Below are 23017 nucleotides of genomic sequence, written 5' to 3'. Positions count from 1 at the left end.
ACATGTATTTCATTATTATCTTATTTATTCAAGACACTTAAATGTAATGACCACTGAAAACACAATTCAATCCACTAATAGCGAGTGATCTGATGTTTTTGTACGACAGATATACAGCGATTCACTGTACGAAAAAGTCTCAAAAGTATCCCCAAAACTTCTCGCTCCATCGCCCCCATATTGCCCCATTTTTGTTCCTTTGCCCCCACATCGCCCCTTTTCATTCCATCGCCCCCCTGAAAAATGAAATCGTCCTCTGGGGGGCGATATCACCCAGGTTAAGAACCACTGGTGTAGAAGACGTGCAGGTCAGATTGAGATGTAGAAGAATTGCATGTAATATATTTCAAAATGTGACGTGCACATATGACATCTGATGATTAGATTGCCTCTGGCAGTGGGAACCAGGTATGTTCTATACCAGAGGTCTCCAAATTTGGCAACGTTAAGGCTTGTGGACTTCAACTCCCAGAATTCCCCCGGGAAGTTGAAGTCCACAAGCCTTAAAGTTGCTAACTTTGAAACCCCTGTTCTATACTGCAGATCAGGGGTCTTCAAACTTGGCCCTTTTATGACTCGTGGACTTCAACTCCCAGAATTCCTCAGCCTGGCTGAGGAATTCTGGGAGTTGAAGTCCGCGAGTCATAAAAGGGCCAAGTTTGAAGACCCCTGCTGTAGATGCTTCATCTTTTGTTGTTCTAGTGTTCATGGCAGGAAGGGAAAGGGCATTCCTTACTCAAAACAGTGCCAAGCATAGCTTTGTAAAACACTTGTGTCTTTTAACTCCTGAATCACCCATGCTTTGGGTATTGAGGTAGAGTGGGAAACTGTTCGCATGGCTTACTATGCTTGTTTTTAAGATACAGTATATCTTCCTGTTCTCTTTAACAACCCTCACAACAATAGAGTTTCACATAAAGGAATACTATGAAAACCAAAGGTTTGCATTCATATCGTAATAGCTTACATTTCTGTAACATGTTGTTACTTCATGACAAACTTCATTTTGAAGTGCATTAAGATTTCATGGGATAGCCATGTCTGTTGACAATGTACACATACATTTAAAGTATGACAGCAAAGAAGCTTGAGTATCTGCTATTTTGCACACTGTATATGTATATATGTGTGTGTGTGTGTTTTCTGAGGTTTTCGCGGGTGTTTGTATGTAGGTCTTTGGTTGCTCGGGTTCTCTCCCAAGTAAAATTGGAAGTGTCTTGGCGACGTTTCGACGAAGTCCCATTCGTCATCTTCAGGCTGGTGTTTTCATCTTCGTGCTTCGAGGAGCATTGCTCCTCGAAGCACGAAGCTGAAAACACCAGCCTGAAGATGACGAATGGGACTTCGTCAAAACGTCGCCAAGATACTTCCAATTTTACGCGGGAGAGAACCCGAGCAACCAAAGACCTACATATATATATATATATATATATATATAATATATATATATGTATATATGTATGTATGTATGTATGTATGTATGTATGTATGTATATGTATATGTATGTGTATATGTGTATATATATATATATATATATATATATATATATATATATATATATATATATATATACACACACACACACACACACACGCTTCCAAAGTGCCAATATATTTCTAAGATAATGTTGCCTTAGAAAGGAATATAAATGTTAATTTTGAACATTTCACATAATGGTAAAAATGTACCAGTGAACAACTTCCTGACCAATTTTATGTATTTTGAAGTTGTTTGTGGAGAGGGGGAAGTGGGCTTTGCATTCATTTCAAAGAATGGATATTTTTTACTCTGCTCTTAAGTGCCATCCAACTAACTGTTTGTGAAATAAAAGATTTATAATCATGTATTTTTATTTGTGGTCATAACTGTGGTCATGTGACTGGAGGAAGGATGATTGTTGGAACTTCAAATCCAGGTCATAAGTAACCCACGGGTAAGTCCATCAGAACTTTTAACAGTCACTAAGCAGTCAGTTGTAAGTTGAGGACTCTCTGTATAGTATTTCCCCAGGCCTGGTTCTACCACAAGGAAGCAAAATATATTCTGGAGCTCATAGAACAGAGGCAGAGCTGAATTAAAATTAAATCATGATTTAAAATGTAAATTTAATCATGAATTAAATCACAGCCGGAGCTAAATTAACAGATTAAACGGAAACCTAGCCCTGCATGAGAAAAAAAAAAATCCATTGAGCATTTAAAACAACAGAGATTTTTCACTCTTCACATCGTAAAAGGCACTCGAGACACACCAAAGCCTAAACACAAAAAGCAGAATTAATCACCCAGATCAACGTAGAGGCTTTGCACTTTAAAATGCATCCTGAAACTCACTATCAGCAAAATACAAAGCAAAATGTAAAATGTTTTTAAAAAAAAAAAAAAAAAAAAACCAACCAAACAAACAGTTTTATTTTCAAGTTCAGAGCCCAGAACAAAACTTAAAATGGGTATGGCTCCAAGGTCGGAATACTCTGCAAAATACTTTGCACATCCCTAATTCAATGAATAAAATGAATTATTACTATTATAGGGCTTGTCTTCACATTCCATTTACCACTAATACCTTGATACTTGATTTTAAGGGACACACATCTTTATGACATTCTCTGTTGTTGAGACAATCTAATTATCTTCAATTGTCTCAAGTTATGTGGCATTTTTCCTTTCCCAATATAAATCTTAAATATAGAGATTCTGTAGTGCCTCATTAATGATACCAACAATACAGCCAGGAGTCAACATCTGCCCTGCTCCTTTTGGCCAATTAAGTCTGCTATGGGAAAACCATCTTCCCATCCAGTTGGCCTCTGTGTCTGTTTTTTGGACTGCAAGAGATCAGATATCTGGCTTGTGTAGCATAGACACCTCAGATGGAATTCTGAGAGGCTTCATGTTCTCTTTTACTTTTCATGCAAAACGATATACTTAAGCTGGGCCTCAGTTTGAAGACAATAGCTGTACAACAATTGCAATTCCATAATTATTACTAAATATGAATCAGAAAGGTATTTAAAGAACTGTATAACCATATGTTACAAGAACTAAGTGTTTATTATAAAAGTACAATGCTGCATTAAGTAAGGATAGCCTCTTGCTAAGTATACTTCTTTAGAAATTTCAATTTCAGATATGCAAATGTGAGAAAAATAATTGTCATGCATATAAGCGCAACGTGATTCTGCCACAAGTCCCAAGCAGTTGTGCCAATGCCTTGCATTGTCAAATAGTCTTCTCCAGTGCATCTACAAACATGGGTTAAAAAAAAATTGTATTAGAACAATGCAATTCTTAATTTACCTTTTTATTTATTTATTGCTGTAAATTCATACAGATAGTCTTCTGCTTATGACCATAATACAGCCAGCCCATAATTTTAGAACCTTTTTCATGACAGTCATTAAGCAAACACAGCATTCATAAAGTGAAAGCCACACCCGTTAAGAGAACAATCGTTAAGCAATCTCATTGTTCCCTATGGCAGGTTTTGGATGAAAACCTGAAACGAATAGCAAGTTTTTGGCAAAAACATCATATTTTTAAATTTTAAGTTTTGGCGAATAGCAATGAAACATGATAAGAATGCTTCCCAGGTTGTTTTCATGTGTGCTTGCTTTGCTGTTCTGGAAGCCCCAGCAGACGTGTGGTGCATATACACCTTCAGATTGAACTGTCAAAAACATCAGCCTCCACAAGGATGCAGCAACTTTAAGGAACAGTGCTTTTGCTACAATATGCTTTGCAAGCCACCCTTCCAAATGTTAAGTTGGAAAAAGTTCCATATCTTTTTAACTAGTGCAGCCCTGAATATTTTTTTTTTAAAAAAGCAGGAGTAATAATTAAATAAACTTGGGCACTGTTGTTTGTTGTACTTTTCTAGATGGTGCAACAATTTGCCAGGTGGCAGATGCTTACACTGTAAATGCAGTAGTAGAAACACATGTTACGTTGACCCCTTCTGGGGTTTCATTGCAAAATCTGAGTCCAGTAAATTCGTTGATTTGCAAAGCCTTTGAAAAACAGACAGATAATGGAATTACTTGCTTATATTATCTGAAAGGTTTCCCGCGCAGTTGAACCTAAAAGGCAACAAAATGACAGAAATGAGAGTGCTTTGCTAAAATTAAAGCAACATCAGAATTTTTTAATTCTTAATAGGTAGGAATATGTTGATGTCCTGTTAAGTTGTTGCTCTAATTAAATTATTGTGCTCTCCCATGTAGTATCCAGCTCAAACTTATAAGTTGACAACAATTTTTGGATGAGCTGTAGAAGTCACATATAAAGAATAAGATGAAGACTCACTTCAATAGATTCTAGCTCCCCTTCACATTTCTAAGGGAATCTATGGAGACACAGGATTTCCTGCAGGCAGTATAGGTAGTCCTCGACTTACGATCCTAAAATTTTTGTTGCTAAATAAGACATTTGTTTTCAAGTGAGTTTTGCCCTATTTTATAACCTTTCTTGGCACAGTTTAAGCGAATCACTGCAGATAAGTTAGTAACATGGTTATTAAGTGAATCTGGCTTCCCCATTGACTTGCTTGTCAGAAGATCACAAAAGTTGATCAGTCACCCTGGGACGTTGCAACCGTCATAAATATGAACCAATTGCCAAGTGCTTGAATTTTGAACACATGATCATGGGGATGCTGCAACAGTCATAAGTGTGAAAAATGGTCTTGTCTTTTTTTTTCAGTGCTGTTGTAACTTTAAACAGTCGCTAAATGAACTATTGTAAGTCGAAGACTATCTGTATCTGGTTACCCTTTTTCTAGCAGGAGGAAAAATTGACTCGTGTCTCGCTTCACCCACTTCTCTCTAGCAGTGGAAATCTTCACTGCCTATTCTAGTTCCCATTGAAAACAGAAATGCTAAGTACACATACATAACACACTAGGCCATAAACTATGGTTTACAAGCCAGAATGGTTCCCACACCAAAGCCAAACCAAATAAAGCCAGATGTTTTAATGTGTGGTGTGAATCCATGCCTCTTTCTAAACCTCTTAAGAGGCACTGCAACAGGGCATCAAAACCGGTAGATCCATCTGGATATTCACCTATAGTCACAGACACTGCCTGTTCAAAAATTACAGAGCTGGAAGTGAACTTTTCAGGCTCCTTGGCACATCTCAAAATCATGGTTGCGCATATGCAGGTTACCCTTAAGCCAGATTTCTGGTATCTTACATTTTTAATGTGTTATGAGCCCAGATTACTTTTTTTTTTGCCACTATGTAGGAGCTACTCATGTAGGATAAAATTGTTTCTTCTAGAGCAGAAATCACACAAAGTTCTCAAAATAAACCACTAGATGTCAACATCAGATTACGAATTATTAGATTTTTTTCCAGTTTGTAACTTCAAAAAATTGCACTTTCTTGTACTTGGCTCTGTAGAAGAAGAACATTTGCTAAAGAGCTTCCATGAAAGTAGTTGGTTCACCACTGTACTGTAAGTCCTTCATTTAATTATAAATATTAGGTTGCTTGAATACACAGCTAACTCACAGGAAACAACAGAAATAGACCAAAAAATATCTATCTGGACAATGGATGGAGTGCAGAACATATTCCACAATCCCTCAAATGGTTCTATAGCAGATGTGTTAGAATTCCTTAGGAGGCAGAATAACAATGAATAATAAAAGAATAAAAACAGAATAACAGGCAGATTAACAATGTTTTCACCAAAGGAGTCTCTTGTGCAAATGTGTAGAATGTGGGCAGTGATGGGATTCAAATATGTGAACAACCGGTTCTTTTCTGTGGATGCTACTTCTGGAAATCCATTCTGGGCCTGGGCAACAAAAAATTAGCTACCGGTTTTGCCAAAGTGGTGCGAACCGGCTGAATCCTACCACTGAATGTGGGAAGTGGTGGCGCCAGTGAAGAGGACAAGCAATAATTACAACAGAAAAGGTGCTTGAATGGTTCTCTAACACTACTGCAACTGCTGCTTCTGGGAAGGGGGGGGGTTGCTTCAAGCAAGACTGTAGGAAAGCACACATGTACACACACACACACACACACACACACACACACACACACACACATTCTCTTTTTAAAAAGGAACAGATCCTCCCCAATCCTGCTTTAAACCAAATACAGAATCTCCTTTTAATGCAGAGGTGGAGAACTAGGGTGCCTTTATGGACTTCAAATGCCAGGATTTCTAAGCCAGCCATGCTGGTTCAGGAATTCTGGGAGTTGAAGTCCACAAGTCATAAAAGGTCCTTAGTCCCCCACCCCTGTTCTAGCATACAGAAAAGAGGACATGTCTGTATGGACAAGGACAACCTTTGGAGAGAAAACATTTGGAGTTCAAACCCCAACATCTTTGGGGATGGCAGAACTTTCATGAATCTCTGGAAACTGCTGAAGGATACTGACATCCTGGAGGCAAGTAAGACAATGGCCTAACTCAGAATATTCCTAAACAGCAACATGTCCACTTTAACTCTAAGTGACCACATGAAGTCGTGCCAAGGAAGAGAAAACCGTTCTCCAGTCAGTTCTACCAACTTGAGAGTTCTTTTTACAAATAGTTAACAAATAATACTAGTAATATTATTATTTACATTTAGGCCATAGCGAGGGATACTGAGGTACTCCAGCCACAATAACGAAGGTGTAATGGTTGTGAGATTTACCAGCACACCAGAAAAAACCTGCAAGAAAAAAAGGGGTAAGAGACATCTGTTATAGCATAGAATTTTGTCCAGAGCTTTCACATTTATATCCAGGATTCAATCATCAATGATTACCATTGCACATACAGTATACAGGTAGATTTGTGACTTTCACCTTTCCTGAGAAGCAAAGTTCCTGCAATTCGTTTATTTATGATTCATATTTTAGGCCTATTTTGAAAGAATATTGTCTTTGGAAACGCACAAGCTCTCTCTTACCAGCAAATTGAAAGTCACTGGCCTTTCTGCACTACCAATTCGTAGCAGTTGCCACTCATCCCTGGCCTGCCTCTATTGCCCCTGATCCCGATCACACCTGATCACTTGACTTCCTTCCAAACTACTGAATGATATAGCCTAAGAGATTTTGTATACTATGAAGATACCTTTGGAGGGTGGCAGAATAAAAGTGAAGAACTAACAGCTAAAGATGAGTTTTGCCTGTCTTATTCATAGATGGGAGATGAAAGTAGTGTCATGGGAACATGGCAAAAAAGAGGCTGCCCAGACACATTTATATCATGATTAGGTGCAATCATATGGATTTTAGTGCCTTTCATGCTCCAAAACCTGTGTTTATCTGAATGGGGAAATTGGAAGGAAGAAGGAAAGAAGGAAGAATGGAAAACAATTTGTATTTCTAATTCTAAAACAACTAAAGAACCTGAGTTGCTTCCAGACAGGCAAAATATGTGTCAAGTTTCATGTATACAGGCTTTCCTCAGTTGATAACCCTGTTAGAAAACTAGAAAAATCAATGAAGTGTGTTATTATACTTTTAAGACTGAACCTTTTATGACTATGGTTAATTTAGTCTATATTAAGCTAATCAGATTCATGATCTTATCCTGTGTTACAGATATACATATCTGAGGTAAGTTACTCAGAATACTATCTCATGCATATTATGTGGCCTGATTTCCTTAGGGCTAAGGATATGGTCTAAGATTCCCTTTGGCTACTTTTTGCCAACCTGGAGAATGATCTAGTTGATTAGAGAGTTCTGGGAGCTGATGTCTACATATTTGAGGGGAAAAAAACAAACCATTTAAGCTAGGTCATAATTAGCTTGGACCTCAAATGCTCCAAGAACCCCAGTAATTTTTATTTATTATGGGACTCTTACGTTAACTGTGCAATCAGGAACTTTTTAATTCCCGATAATACTTTCCTATATATATCTTCCCTGCAGAAAACAGAATTTAGGTATATTTCTAAGTTAGGACTGCGGCCTGTTTGGACTCTGCCCAATTGGTAAGGTCTAACCATTGTAGAAAAAAAACAATGGGAAGCTTCAAAGAGCATTTTGGGTTGCATAGGTTCGTGGAGATGGAGATGAAGATCGAGATGGACATGAAGATGAAGTTGGAGACAGGAGGAGAGAGGGGGAGATTGGAATGCATATTGTGATTTCACATAGGACAGGAAAGGCTGCAAATTCTAATGGACACTAAATGTGAAGCAGAATGCATTGAAGCTGCCATTCCCCTAATTTCCGTTCAGCATGGCCAGTGTGTTAGATGAGTGCCAGTGTGTTAGGTGAGAACCAATCCAGACACACAAATATACAGTACATGATAACACATTGTGTGGTACCTAAATAATAGATTTTAGAGAGAATATATCTCTTGCTAAAAAAAGGAGTCCCTGCAGATTTTATTCCGCTAGTCTTTGCCAACTATAAGGAGCAGTATTCATCTACGTTTCAAAGCCATTGAGTCAGCACTGTCTAAAGACTTTTCCATGGTCATGTGGCCAGCATGCTGTCACAAAGCACTGTTATCTCCCCACTGAAGTAGCACCTACAGTATTTATCTACTTGCATGTATATGCTTTCGAGCTGCTAGAGCTGGGGTGAGGACGGGAGCTCACTCCGTCGCGTGGAGCTTGGGTCTCTAACCTGGGCTGCTGGCGTTCCATCCGACAAGCCCAGCGTCTTAACCACTGAGCCATCATGCTGTCTCCTGTTCACCAAATAGTAATTAACTCCTAATAACTCTTTATCTCCTAATAAGGGAGGAGCCAGTGTGTGGAGTGGCTCACCAAAAGAGCTTCAGGCATCAACTGTGTTTTTTCTCTAACATATGAGGGTCAGTCAACCTTTTTAGATGATGGTTTAGCTGGGATCACTTCTGAGGCCAATAAAGCAGCTAATATACTGTATTTCTGGGCTCTAAACTCAGTGATATTTTCAAGCTCCTTCTTTAAACTGAAATATGTTGAAATGTGGCAAGCCAGACCTGCTGTCTTCGGCAACCCTCTGGAACAATGGGGCCAAGGACAATATCATTCCACAAATTTGTCCTTTAGCAGTGATGTCATGACAATGTATCACAGGGAATTTACTGGGCTTATTACGGCCATTTGTCCTGCTGAAAGGATCTCAGGGACCCTTTTCTAAATTCCTGTCCTGACTACACCCCTGGTTGACCCAGCACTGGCACCTACCACTATTACAAATAAAACACGCATAGGAATCCATTCTTCCAGTTCTGATTCTGATTCATAGAGGAATTTGCCAGCATTTAGGCCAATGAAGGGAATGTCAAATCCTAGCTTTTTAAAGATAGGCTAGCTACAAATAACAAATAAATATGAAAAGGCAACACTCACAATCATAAAAACAAAGCAAATATTTATGAGGAGGTTCGCAACCGATGTGACGTTTTGTCCTGTTGCAACTGCCATAGCAAGAGAACTAGAGGCATATGCAATTAATATAATAGTAAACATCATGATAAAGAAAGACACCAAAGCTGGCTTGAAACCTGCAAGGAATTAATAAATACACATATACATAAGTTAGGTGTATACCAATCCACATACACACTTAGTATCAACCTTAACAGAGTTGTATACAGGTTCAATATTATAATGGCATTGAAAAAAGTGACTTATCGCCGTTTTTCACACTTAATGATCACTGCAGCATCTCCACAGTCAATGTGAACAAAATTCGGGTGTTTGGCAACTAGCATGTATTTATGAGGGTTGCAATGTCCCATTTTTACAACCTTCTGACAAGCAAAGTCAACGAGGAAGCCAGATTCACTTACCAACTGGGTTACTAACTTAACTGCAGTGACTCATTGTGGAAGAAAAGTTGTAAAATGGGGCAAAATTCACTTAACGGTCTTGCTTAGCAAACAGAAATGTTGGGCTCAGTTATGGTCGTTAAGTCGAGGACCACCTGTACTTCAGCCATGCAATCAACCTTCTGCATGTCCACTTAGAAGGAAGTTCCCCCTAAATGCAATCAGTGCTTACGGCCATGTATCAGAAATTGCTTTTATTTGCTATTGTCCCGTTGCTTGTATTTTGTGTTGACAAGTCAGTTGAAAATAATTTTATTAAGGCTCCCATATCTGAGTTGCAAAGCATTTAGACAATCCTAAAAGGGCAGCAAGGGTTGGAATTTTCTATATCCCTCTGATACCCCTTAGTATTGGGTGGATTTTTGCAGCCAGATATAGTAGCCTCAATTTATTTTTGCCCCTTAAGTCTTAAACGCTTAGCAATCATTTATCACATTCAAGCATTTTGCAAGTGGGACATCTATCCAATTTCTCTTGTGTATTGTTAAGCCCCTGCAGGAGAGTTTCTAGCCAGCCATTCCAGAAGCGCATGAGCTGTAAGGCAGTATTCTTCAACCTTGTGGGCATCGGCCACCGATTTCGTGGAAGACAATTTTTCCATGGACTGGGAGGAGGCGATGGTTTCGCAGGCTACCGAGATCCCATGCATGTGCAGATGAAGCTTTGCTCAGCTGCACGGCCCAATTCCTAATAGGCTGTGGACCGGTAGCAGGCCGCAGCCTGGGGATTAAGGACCCTTGCTTTAAGGGACAGAAATAAACTATTTGATGTTGCATTTTTTTTTTCCTTTACTATGGAGAATTTCTGTCATTCCCAAAAGTACTGAAGTTGCTTAGCAATCAAAAACAGCTGGGTTTAGTACTTTGGGGGCGGGAAAGGATTACCGTAAATGCCGGCGTACAAGGCGACCCGGCGTATAAGACGACCCCTGTCTTTATAGCCGGGCCGCATTCCTAGAACGTCGTCTTATACGCCGGAAACTACCAGTATTTCCAGCGTATAAGACGACTCGGCGTATAAGACGACCCCCGTCTTTGGCGCCAATTTCAGCGCTCGCGGAAGTCGTCTTATACGCCGGCATTTACGGTACTGTCTTTTTAAACTTTTTGTATTGCTTGGAGATGTTTGAGCACTCTTCCAAGTTTACTGTGCGCTGAGTTGTGTCTGAGAGGATGACAAAATGCCAACGGCTATCCTAGTGTTTCTTCTATTTGTTCTAAATCAATTTTAGCCTCCTTATACTTCTCCCGAGAAAATAAATCATCCAGTTGGCCAGCTGTTTGCACATAAGAGTGATTATAACTAAAAAGAACCAGTTCGGTGTACTGGTTAAGGCCCCAGGATAGAAACCAGAAGAGTGTGAGTTCTAGTCCAGATTTAGTCATGAAAGACACCCTGGGTGATTTTGAATTAGTTTCTCTCTATCAGCAAAAAAATAAAAAAAAATAGAAGGAAGGAAGGAATATAAGGTATGTTTGCTGTCTTGAATTATTTAGAAATTAACAAAGGCAGAATTTTAAAAATCTAATAAATAAAACAGAAAGTAAACAATCTATATCAGTGTTTCTCAACCTTGACAATTTTAAGGCATGTGGACTTCAACTCCCAGAATTCCACAGCCAGCAATGCTGGCTGTGGAATTCTGGGAGTTGAAGTCCACATGCCTTAAAATTGTCAAGGTTGAGAAACACTGATCTATATGATTTCACTCTACCACAAAAAGGGTGTAGGACTGAGTTTACTTGCCTATTGTGAAATAATTCAAGCTGGTGAGGATGACGCCTGGCAAAGTCCTCATGGGCAACATGTCAGCTATTATTTTTGAGAAGAAATATGCGGACACTCTATAGTAGCCACTTATATATTCATGTCTGCAAGAAAAAAAACATATATCCATACTCAAGCCTGGAACAGTCACATAAATGCAGGCAACAGGTTTCAGACTGGGAAATTACTGGATTTGCTGCAGTTATCTTAAATGTTCAGTTAAATATTAAATAATCTTTTTTGGTACATTTTGTACTCACTATTTACATCTATTCATCATCCTGGGTGAAGTGAGTGATACCATGGATGTTCTTTTGTGGTGCCTGGAGACAGTGGGAGCTTGGATGAGGAACAACAAACTTTAGCTGAAGCCTGGTAAGATGGAGCAGCTGTGGGTGGGCCTTTCTGCCTCTAGGAGTTTATCATCTTTGTTCTTGGATGGGGTTGCACTACTCTAGACCAGTGGTTCTCAACCTGTGGGTCGGGACCCCATTTGGGGTCCAACGACCATTTCACGGGGGTCGCCAAACAACACAGTCTGCCATTTTTTCCCCTTTTCCTTAGCTGTGCTATTCCCTTTTATTCTATTGGCTTTTGAAAGCCAATAGAATAGACTCTCTTGAATAGAGTCTAATTCTACTGGCTTTCAAAAGCCAATAGGAATTGTCCAGGCTGTCTCTGCCCTGCTGAGCCTGCCAAAAGTCCCATTCTGCAAACGGTGCTGCACCAGTTGGGTAGTCCTCAACTTACGACCGGTTGAGTAGTCCTCGACTTACAACCGATTGGGGGTCGCGGCATTAAAAAGGTTGAGAACCACTGCTCTAGACAGACCCAGTGAGTAATCTGGGGCTCCTCCTGGATTCACGTCTAACAGCAGGTGGCAGCCTTGGCTAGGAAGGGCTTTGCTCAAATTCATGTTGTGTGCCAGTTATACTCTTTCCTGGATAGGGAAGCTCTCCGACTGGTTATTTATGTCCTGGTCATCTCCCATTTGGTCTACTGAAGGGGTAGGCAACCTTGGCTCTTTTATGACTTGTGGACTTCAACTCCCAGAATTCCTGAGCCAGCCATGCTGAGGGGAAAGGGAGAGGTTTCCAAGCTGAGCCATGCTGGCTCAGGAATTCTGGGAGTTGAAGTCCATGAGTCATAAAAGAGCCACAGTTGCCTACCCCTGGTCTATTGTAATGTGCTATACACATGGAGCTATCATTGAAAAATATCTGGCAACTTCAGCTTGTACAGAGTGTGACTATCTGGACAATCTTGGGCATCAAAAGAATGGAGTATGTAATAGCTTTGCTGCGCAAGCTGCACTGGCTGCCAGTTTGCTTCCAAATCCAAATCAAGGTGTTGGATATGACTTTTAAAGCCCTACAAGGCAACTTTCCCACTAGATGGGGGGGTGGGGGTGCAGGGAGGACATTGATTATAGTTTGGTGAAAACTATAGTCAAAAGAACATGCATGGGCACTGGGAAAGAAACCAACAAATGATTAACCAAAGAGTAAACAAGTGCAATTATTAATTATAAGAAAAAAACTTGATGTTCCATTACATGCAGATTTACCTACATAAATATCCTTTTTTCTGTGATAAAAAGTTCAACGGTTGTAATACTGTTCAAAACCTGATTCGTTGCCAAAAAGAACAAAGCACCAACTCTACAAGAAAACCCAAGAATTTTCAAATTAGAAAAGGAAAATACATATGAAGCACTAATGAAACAGAGCATGATAGGATCACAATGTAAGAAAATCAAGGGTGCCTCCAAATGACGCCTTCATGTTTTATTTGCAGAATTTTACATGAAATACATACTGTATGTATATTTACCAGATGACTACTAGATGATAGCAAAGAAATAGAGAAAATTTAAGACTTTACTTCTGTCTAGAGATCATGTGGAACCCAAGTATAGTAGCTGGTCACTGCCTGATACAACACAGCAACCAGGAAGTGCTTTCTCTCCTGCTGAAATTCAGATGGTGGGGACATAGAAACACTCTGAACGTAGTGGCTTTTGCCAATCAGAAATAGATGCACTTACTGAAAGCATCAGGGGCTTGGATATACAACTTGGGTGATTGAATCTTTTATAGGCATGCAATATAAGCTCATGAAAGAGCATAAAATATCAATAGAATTGAATATCTGTAGCTCAGGGTTGAACTTTGGGGTCCTTGGTGAACTGTTGAGATTACCTAGTTTGGTAATGAAACATCTGCAAAAAAATAACTACGCTCAGAGACCCCATAAAATATCAAAATATCCAAAAGAATAAAAGTTTCTATTGCCCAGTCATGCCCACCATTTTGATGCTGTTGATCTCCCTAGGGACCTCCCCGTGGAAATTGCCTATTTTTTTCTGAAAACAAAAACAAAGCACAGTACTTTGATCAAGTAATCAAAACAGATGCGAAGTTATTTCCTAGGAAATTATTCTTCCCTGCTCTATAGGCAAAGGAGCATGCAAATAAAACAATATTTGGCCATTGTGATACTAACATTATTTTTTATATATATACAAGTGTTCTACGCCCTGCTAATCTCAAAAATTAAACTATTAATTGAGAAAGGTACATTTGGTTTAGAAGCATGTTTCTTACATTAACTAACCTATTTTGAATTCCAGTTGCATCATTTTTAACACCAGAAAAAACAGCTCCAGTAATTATTCCCATGACGGTAATAATAGCTATCTAGGAAGAAAGGGTATTTCAAATTATCAATGTTAGAATGAAACAGGGATTAAATGTTTTTGACAAATTAATGAGCTTAGGAAAAATATATACCTGTTTTCTATAGTTCTCCAATTTAAATGATACAACAAATATTCTATTCCATGATCAGGAAAGGATAGGAAGAATAGGGATAGGAAACACCTTGCTTTTACAACTGGGAGGATGATCTAAACTGAAAAAAATCTAGTGAACCACTAAATGGAATCAAAGAGTTAAAGAAAACTCCCATTTTTTGTACCCTACTGTAGAACTGGTAGTCTTGGCTGGGGAGATAGGTATCCTAATTGTGCTAACCAATGGTACATATCTCTTAGCCATAGTCCATTGACTAAAATACAATTGATTGGATTTTTATAACCCAATATTCCACCATCAAAGCAAATTTTTCATATGTTTAAATCCAACCACTATTACTTATCCAAGTTTTGAAAACTTACTAAGTTGTGGTTTGGGTTGGGTTGGGTTGGTTTTGGCCAACAAATCATTTGATCTAGAGTCTTTAGCTTCTTTAATCAGTATGGCCATTAGTTCAGAATTCCTGTCTGGGAACTCTATGGATTGCCAGCATCACTGTACAACAGCAGTTTTTAGGGTAAAGTGTATTAAAAATAAAGTAATCTATGCTTGAATGTGTTAACCAAGTAATTCTAATGTCTACTCAGAATTACCATTTGGTTAATGGGGATTACCTTACATGAATATGCCTAGGATTGTGGCACCAATTATCATAATCAAACTGAAGATATCTAATGTATTAGGTGTTTTTTATTTTTAAGAATAAATACACATAATTAAAATCTCAGCTAAGGTGATGGTAACAGGCTTCTCTGAAGTGTTAGACAGGAAAGATTGCCTCAATCAATATGACAAGCTCTTAAATGTGGCCCTAGGCTCAAGAGAACTGCCGAAAAGATCAAAATACCAGCACTCTTTCTACCACTAAACAATTGGAGTGGGAAACAAGGATCATAGCTAGACCCATTTAAGAGGATTAACAAAAGGGATTAATTCCATGAAATGCAAGGGCTTTTGGAAGAATGCCTTCAAAAATCCATCTGTAATGAGGTTAGGGAGATAGAAATGATTGTGAGAAAAAAAAAGGTCAGGGCTCTTAGCTGAGGAAAAATTGTAATCTCCTAAAATCATAATTCCTGTCACAAGGTCAATTTTTTACAAAGTAATTTATACAGTCCATATAAGACCAGCACTCACATAAGAAAACTTTTTAACTGCATGGCCTCTCTTCCTAGAAAATTACTATGTACTTTTTTTTTTTTTAACCACTTGACAATTTTGCAAGAGCATTAGCTGGAACCAAAGATCACACTAAAAGAGGCAGATATGCTATATAAAGGAAAACATTCAAAGTCTTTCAGAAAGAAGACCTGAAAGACATCCTTTGAATCCCCCAAAATGTCAGTCTTTCCAAATTCATGTCTCAATTTTAACACTTTAGTCTATTAACATTAAGATGTTAGACCACAACTAAAGAGATCCAAGCTGAAGTCCAGAGTCAGCTATAGAAAATTAATATATGCAACAATCACTACATCTGAGACAATACTATGGCAGTAGTAGCGAACCTTTGGCATGCATGCCAGAGGTGGCACTCGGAGCCCTCTCTGTGGGCATGCATGCCATCACCCCAGCCCCGCCTCCTGCCACGGCCCCCTCCTCACCAGCAGCCCCCCTGGAGAGTCACGCCCGGGCGCGGCCCGCACGGCGCAGCACAGCCAAGTACATAGCCGGGCAACAGGGACAAGACTCTGCAGATGATGCTGAGGGGTGTGGGCGGAGGGCATGGCTGCCAGGCGCTGCAAGGCTGCCTGGGCGATCTGCTGCGGTAGGCCATGGATGCAGTGCGTGGTCCTGGGGCAAAGGGTGGGCGGGGGCAGAGCAGGCAGGGTGGGAGGCAGAGTGGGGGCAGGGGGCGGATTTTGGGCACTCGGTCTGTAAAAGGTTTGCCATTACTGGGCTATGGTGTTAAAAAAATGAAAAAAATATTATACATTATGTAGTGCTGCATATTCAATCCCAAAATTGAATTCTGGAGCTGAATGTACTACTGCTTTGCAACTCTTTAAATGAATTATGATCCTTGCATGGTCCTAGAGAAGATCCACCTGCTTTAAAGAGTTGGAGACACATGCTACATGTTGCACAAATTCCAAACCACCTTTCTGAAATCAGATCTCAAGTACAGCACAGTGCTGTATAGGCTATCGTGAGAACAAGTTAAATGTACAACTAGTAAATATATTACTATTATGGTTCATCGGGCAGTCAGCCAGATGTTCAGACTGGATTTGGCATTTTTCTCCTTCCCAAAGACCTGGGATAGGCAGATGTGGATGTTTGATGGCGTTACAGATAGCATTGTTAAATGATATCTTAGCCTGTTTTTATCTAGTCTTGCCCTCAAACATTTAAGGCTGCATCTAAATCATAAAATACACTTCAGTTTGAAACTAATTACCATCCAAAAGTGTTCAGTGCATGTGGACTGGCTGTCAAAAAAATTAAGATGGCAGCCACAATCATGCTATCAAAGCCCTGCTCCATTTTGGTGGTGATGGTGTGAGCATCTATTAAAACCATTAAAGTTTCCTTCTAGTACATTTGGGAAACATTATCAAGCACTGATCAGCGGATTTATCTCATTAATATATCCTATTAAGTTGAGCTTAATAGGATATATTAATGCTTGAAGGTGGTTTCATTAACCAACAGATGACTAGAGAAGGAAGCCGTGGTTTGATTTTATTTTGCAACTTCATTCCCAGACTTCTTCATCATTTATAATTACTTTCATTGGGTAATGAAATGTATTCTAGCAACCAAGCCCAGAGAACACCAATGATTCTAAGGACTCCATTTGAAATGCAGTAATTTTAGTTCTGACACAAATTAGCTATTTCAAAAACCACTTAAATAATATAAACAGTTTATTTCATAATATATCGAGGAGGAGGAGGAGGAAGAGGAGGAGGAAGAGGTCACTTTGTTTACCTGGGCTGTGGAATTTTGTGGATTGCCTATCAAATTTTTAAAGGTGCGCCTGGACAGCCATTTCAGTTGATGTAGAAAAGGAGTGGAATATTGAACTCCTTTAATTGTTGTTGCCTGTCTTTTCTGTTCTTTAGACATTACATCCAGCTCTTCGAGCATTTTTTTGTAGTAACTGCATTTGGAAAACTGTACTGCTAATGTTAGAGCAATAGTCTCCTGCTCTCTCTCAGTTGCCTCAAGAACTGTTTGAATGACAACGAAAAGCCAAATTAGTGTGTTCAAATAAAATGAGAGACATACAGGTCAACTGAATCATATCTTATGTTCTAGGACTCCAGGGTGTCAAATTGGTGGCCCGTGGGCCGGATGCATCACATGCAGGCCACGCCCACCGGCTCCACAAAGGCAAAAAAATGTCACGATACGCCACCATATGTCACGTGACATCATCGAGCTTGACACTCGTGTTCTAGGTCATATCTGTGCTTTGCAAAAAGCAGCACTTCCACTAATGAGCAGCTGTTGAGCTCCACCATAATTCCAGTTTCATGTGATTTTGCAGTTCTTCATTGTGTTTTAAATAGCCCTTTTTTGGGGAGGGGAATCTTAAAACAGCCTATGAGGGAGCGCAGAAAAGACATGCCCTGTGTGTTTTTCTTCAGTTTCCAAGTCAGTCTCTCCTCAGACTGGAATTACAAATAAATCTGTGTATGTATCTGTATGTAGATATCTATGTGGGCATGTATATATACGTACATGTTCAAACTTTCTTGAATCATTTTTTAATTGAAAGACATCAGTGTTTTTCAAACTTGGCAATTTTAAGACGTATGGATTTCAATTCTCAGTCAGTATTAAGTCAGCATTAAGTCCACACATCTTAAAGTTGCCAAATTTGAAAAACACTGAAATAAACAATACAAGGGAATGCAAAATAATTTAAACAAGAACTGGGTGATAACCATCAATCAATCAATCAATCAATCAGTGTGTGTGTGTGTGTGTGTGTGTGTGTGTGTGTGTGTGTTTGTGTGTACAGGTAGTCCTTAACATTCAGCTGTAATTGAACCTGAAATTACAGTCATAAGTAAAGCCAGTTGTTAAACAAGTCATCACACAACCAACCCAATTTTATGACTCATTTTGTGGTGGTCATTAAGCAAACCTGCTAGTTGAGAACGAAACCCTAACCTATTGTCCACAATAGGTGCTTTTTGCTGGAAACCAGAAATAAATGCCAGTTTCTGGCAACAAAGCAAAAAATATTGTAAATTACAGTCACATGACGACTGTACAGCTTGCTATAAATGGCCGTAATTGTGGACGGCCAAGCACTCAAAATACAATCATATGACCGGGGGGGGGGAGGAAGGGTGGGCTAGCCCTCAGAACTTCAAATCCAAGTTGTAAGTACCTTTTGGGGGGGTCCGTTGTAACTTCGAATAGTTGCTAAGCAACCAGTCATTAAGCAAGGATTGCTTGTATCCTTACAAATGAACTGTATAAATACATTTTATTTATAACATTTTCCTTCCTTGCTTGCCTTTCATCAACTTGTGTGGGTTATTCTGGCTGTTTTCTCTTGAATTTGGAGCTGAAGTATAGGAAAGAAAGAAGATCCTTGGAGTAGGATCTCCCTCCCCCCACCTCCCGCTGAGAGGGCTATTGAGTTAATTCCTTTTTCTGAAGCCATCACCCACAAGCTCGTGGCTCAGGGCCAACGCACAGATGCCCGATTTCTTCCGCAGAATATCTGAAAAGCTTGGCCATTTATACCTGCACTGTGAATTGTCATTTTACTCATTGCAACCGCCGAGGAATCCCCGTTGATGATATCCAGGAAAAAATCAGCAGGGTTGTTATATGGCTCACACACAAAACCTGCAAGGATTTTTTTTTTTTAAAAAAAATTCTTTGTTACCACAACAGTCATAATGAAAACTCATAAAGTAATTACAACTTGGAGTATTTTTTTTTTATTTACATCCAATTTGGCTACTTCATCATACTTTATGAGGGATAACCAAAAAGGGTACTGACAAAAAAAAAACAACAGCAGCCAAATTGTTAACTGATGCACAATATCTGGAACACATCACCATCTTTTTCCCAATAGTCAAAGCTGGATTTCTCCATAAAGTTAATTTGGCATGGGAAAACAGACCAATCTTTTTTTTTTTTTTTTTTTTAGATATTACAAACCGTAACTTTCTAACTGATGTAATGGTTTTCAGAGAAAGCAGAGTTTTACTATATTTAGGTCTTAATACTGCCCATCCCATCAAAGGTGCTATACAGGTAGTCCTCAAGTTACGACTAAAACTGAACCCAAAATTTATGTTGCAAAGTGAAACAAGTGAATTTTGCCTCATTTTATGACCTTTCTTGCCACAGTTGTTGGGCAAATCACTGCAGTTGTTAAGTTGGTAAGATGGTTGTTAAGTGAAACTGGTTTCCCCATTAACTTTGCTTGTCAGAAGGTTGCAAAATATTAATTACATGACTCCGGGCCTGAATTTTGATCACACGACTGTAGGGATGCTGCAACGGTCTTAAGTGTGAAAAACAGTCATAAGTTGCTTTTTTCAGTGTCATTGCAACTTTGAACATCACCAAATAAACTATTGTAAGTTGAAGACTACCTTATATCTATATTCTTAGATTGCCCAAATAGGAAAATTAACTCCAACTGTTAGCTTCTTGATATATAAATATGTGGGAGAGGGACGTTCCAGAAATACAAAATATAAATAAATACAATAAAATAATAAACTAAATAAATGATGATATAACTCCAGATTCGGAAACGCAAACCTTCCCTCCCTCATTAATTAGGAACTGCATATTCCGTAAAGATATTGTCATAACTGAAGAACCCCACAAAAATTTTTCTAAAAAAATATTTTCTGAAAATATTTTTCCCAGATATATAAATGGGAAAACATCTCGGAATATAAACATAAATCTAGGAATAATATTCATTTTGAGAGCACTGATTTTTCTCCAGACAGTGAGGTTTAATCATTCCTATCTATTGCAACATATCTGGAATATATTAAAACTAAATCAAAAAGCTGTACCAGAGGCCAACTGTTTGCCAGGGCTTGATAGTTTTTTTCTATTCTATATGAACTGTTTAATGCTGAATTACTCTGGCTTTCTGAGGTCCTTTTTCAGATAGTAGTAAGATGTTTCTGAAATTGTGCTTAGTAGCACTGACCACAAGGAGGCAGAGGAGTTAAGGACTTATTTTGTGCTTCCTCTGCAGGCATTGTTAACCAGGACCTGTAGACAGATTTCAGAGGGTCCATGAACTGGGACTGCAGTGGGGAGGGGGGGATTACAAATTTATTTTCGCTAACCCCAACTGAAAGGCAACTTTTCATTCAATTATGCAAGTATGCAGCAAAGTAATTTATGACCTCTAGACTCCAAAAATGTTTAATTTCAACAAATCTTACTATCCAAAATTAATATACCCTAAAAATAGACGTAGTCTTGTTATTTTATGGATTTATAAAGAAGCACATGTATTACTATATTGCATATTTGTTATTTTGTTCATATTTAGATAAGATATAGATATTTGAGCATAATTGGTTTCCTTTGCATTACATGATCTATGTCTAGAACAGTGTATTTGGGAGGGGGGGGGTTGCATTTAAACATTCATTCATTCATTCATTCATTCTGAAAAGGAATCTGCATGTTTTATCAGACTCTCAAAAGGTCTGTGGGACAAATAGGCTAGGAACCCTAGCTCCAAAAGATTTTTAAACTCAGATTATTTCCTCCTGCTTTTCTTCCCAGACACAAACATATGGAATACTTTTTGTTTTATATTTCCTTTCAACTTATTTCATCCAATTTATAAGCTATCCCAATGTCTATCACAACTCAAGCCAGTTTACAAAGTAGAATGATTAGCCTTAAAACAGCAATTAAAAAAGTATATACAAAAGAAATACAACAGAGACATTTGCCAAATATCCACTCTGGGGAGAAAAATACAATCTGTTATGAAAATAATCAGAACATCAAGGTGGTATATCAAGCCAACCACCCCATCCTATCTATCTACCACACACACAAAAACACACATACACAGACAGACAGACAGACAGCCTCCAAGTCTGTTAAAAAAGCAAGCTCTTCAAGGCGTCACAAAAGCGCAATAGGATCAGGCTACAGAGACTTTTTAGGAGGGGAGAAGGGGGGAGATACTGTTACAGACATAAGCAAAGCTCCATTTTAGACTTTCCTCCAGATTAGATATGTGTTTCCCTGAAAATAAGACCCAGTCTTATTTTTTTGCCTCTAAAAGAGGCATTAGGTCTTATTTTCAGGGGATGTCTTTTCCGCTGTCTCGCCTCATGGCGGCAGCACCGACAGCCCCTTCCAGAAGGAGCCCACGTGGCCACCACTGGCCCACTTCTTCTGCGGCCGCTCACCACCACTCACACGTATTGCCCCCGGCCTCCATTTCGCTGGCAGAAGCCATCAGAAAAGGCCCTACAGTCAGAATGGAGCTCCGGGATAACATGCACATCGCAACCTGGCCTCCATTTCACTGGCACAGACCTTCAGGAAAGGCCTCTGCAGCCCAGAATGGAGCTCTGGGATGATGCGTGCATCAAGGCCCGGCCTCCATTTCATCGGCAGAGGCCTTTTCTAAAGCTTGATTTTTACTGTGCGCTTTGCCCCACCTCAGACGGTGGGATGCAGTGGGTGTGGCTTATTTTGGGAGTAGGGCTTATATTAGGCACATACGTAAAAATCAAGCTAGGACTTATTTTCGGGATAGGTCTTGTTTTGGGGAAAACACAGTAGATAACTAGGTGCCAAGCTTTGTTTACCTCTGCATTCCATTTCCTTAAATAATTTTTTTTTCACTAACTGTTGCTCAAGACGTATTTCCTACTGTCCAAAATATTCACAAGGCACACCCATAATTTGTACCTGTAACAGCTCCCAAGTGATGGAATACATTGCCTTGTGTTCGGCTCCACTTTCTCTTCTTTTAGGAAACCCTTCCTTTTCAGCCAGGTCTTTTCACTTGGATTTTGTACACCACTGATTTTAACTGGGTTTTTGTTTTTAAATTAAAATGATACCTTTCACATTTTTTACTGGAATGTTTAGAGGGCTAATCAAATTGGGTAAGAATGGGCACAGCCCATAAAAACTCACCAAGGCTTCTGAAATAGGAAAGAGCATTGTCAGCTGGCCCGTGATACAATAGCCTTCCAGCGGCAAGTAGCGTCAGGCTGTCGAACAACTTGAAAATAGAGTACCGGGGCTGATGGATTGAAAAAATGATTGTCTTTCCTTGCAGTGACATCCTGGGTGCAACACAGGGAAGACCATTACCTCATGTGAGAACTCTTTGCTTTTAATTGCTCTGCATCAAAGTACAATACATACAGCTTGAAATGAGGATCAGACTCTTGAATGATGCTATCACAGTTGAAAATTGCTGAGGGTCCTGTCGCCCTACCCCTGCTCAGCCAAAATCATCTGCTTTAGCCCAGTTCTGTCTTAGCCATAGCTGTAGCAATAGCACTTAGACTTATATACTGCTTCATAGTTCTCTCACAGTACTCTCTGAGCGGTTTACAAATGTCAGCATATTGACCCCCAACAATCTGGATCCTCATTTTACCGACCTCAGAAGGATGGAAGGCTGAGTCAACCTTCAGCCGGTCAGGAT

At 39.3% G+C, this 23017-nt stretch overlaps 1 protein-coding gene across 4 annotated transcripts in view; it reads right to left on the bottom strand.

The window, feature by feature from the left end:
• Window positions 1-1559: 1559 nt before the first annotated feature.
• Window positions 1560-23017, bottom strand: part of LOC120316059 (broad substrate specificity ATP-binding cassette transporter ABCG2-like) — a 30817-nt gene continuing 9359 nt past the window's right edge. For 3 of the 4 annotated variants that reach the window (XM_039361224.1, XM_039361228.1, XM_039361225.1), the window contains 10 exons: window positions 22498-22649; window positions 19084-19188; window positions 17308-17549; window positions 14174-14256; window positions 13129-13218; window positions 11537-11661; window positions 9309-9463; window positions 6585-6674; window positions 3916-4010; window positions 1560-3245 (listed from right to left, as the gene is read on the bottom strand). In XM_039361224.1, coding sequence (XP_039217158.1) covers window positions 3098-3245; window positions 3916-4010; window positions 6585-6674; window positions 9309-9463; window positions 11537-11661; window positions 13129-13218; window positions 14174-14256; window positions 17308-17549; window positions 19084-19188; window positions 22498-22649 — 1285 coding nt within the window. In that variant the 3' untranslated portion in view covers window positions 1560-3097. The remainder of the gene's footprint in view (window positions 3246-3915; window positions 4011-6584; window positions 6675-9308; window positions 9464-11536; window positions 11662-13128; window positions 13219-14173; window positions 14257-17307; window positions 17550-19083; window positions 19189-22497; window positions 22650-23017) is intronic. The other variant, XM_039361226.1, reaches the window with a different exon arrangement.

This window comes from Crotalus tigris, unplaced genomic scaffold (assembly GCF_016545835.1).
Source record: "Crotalus tigris isolate CLP2741 ecotype Arizona unplaced genomic scaffold, ASM1654583v1 scf7180000019218.882973, whole genome shotgun sequence".
In the NCBI taxonomy this organism is placed as follows: Eukaryota; Metazoa; Chordata; class Lepidosauria; order Squamata; family Viperidae; genus Crotalus; species Crotalus tigris.
The sequence above is the reverse complement of the archived record's forward strand: the minus strand, read 5'-3'. Positions and strand labels throughout refer to the sequence as shown.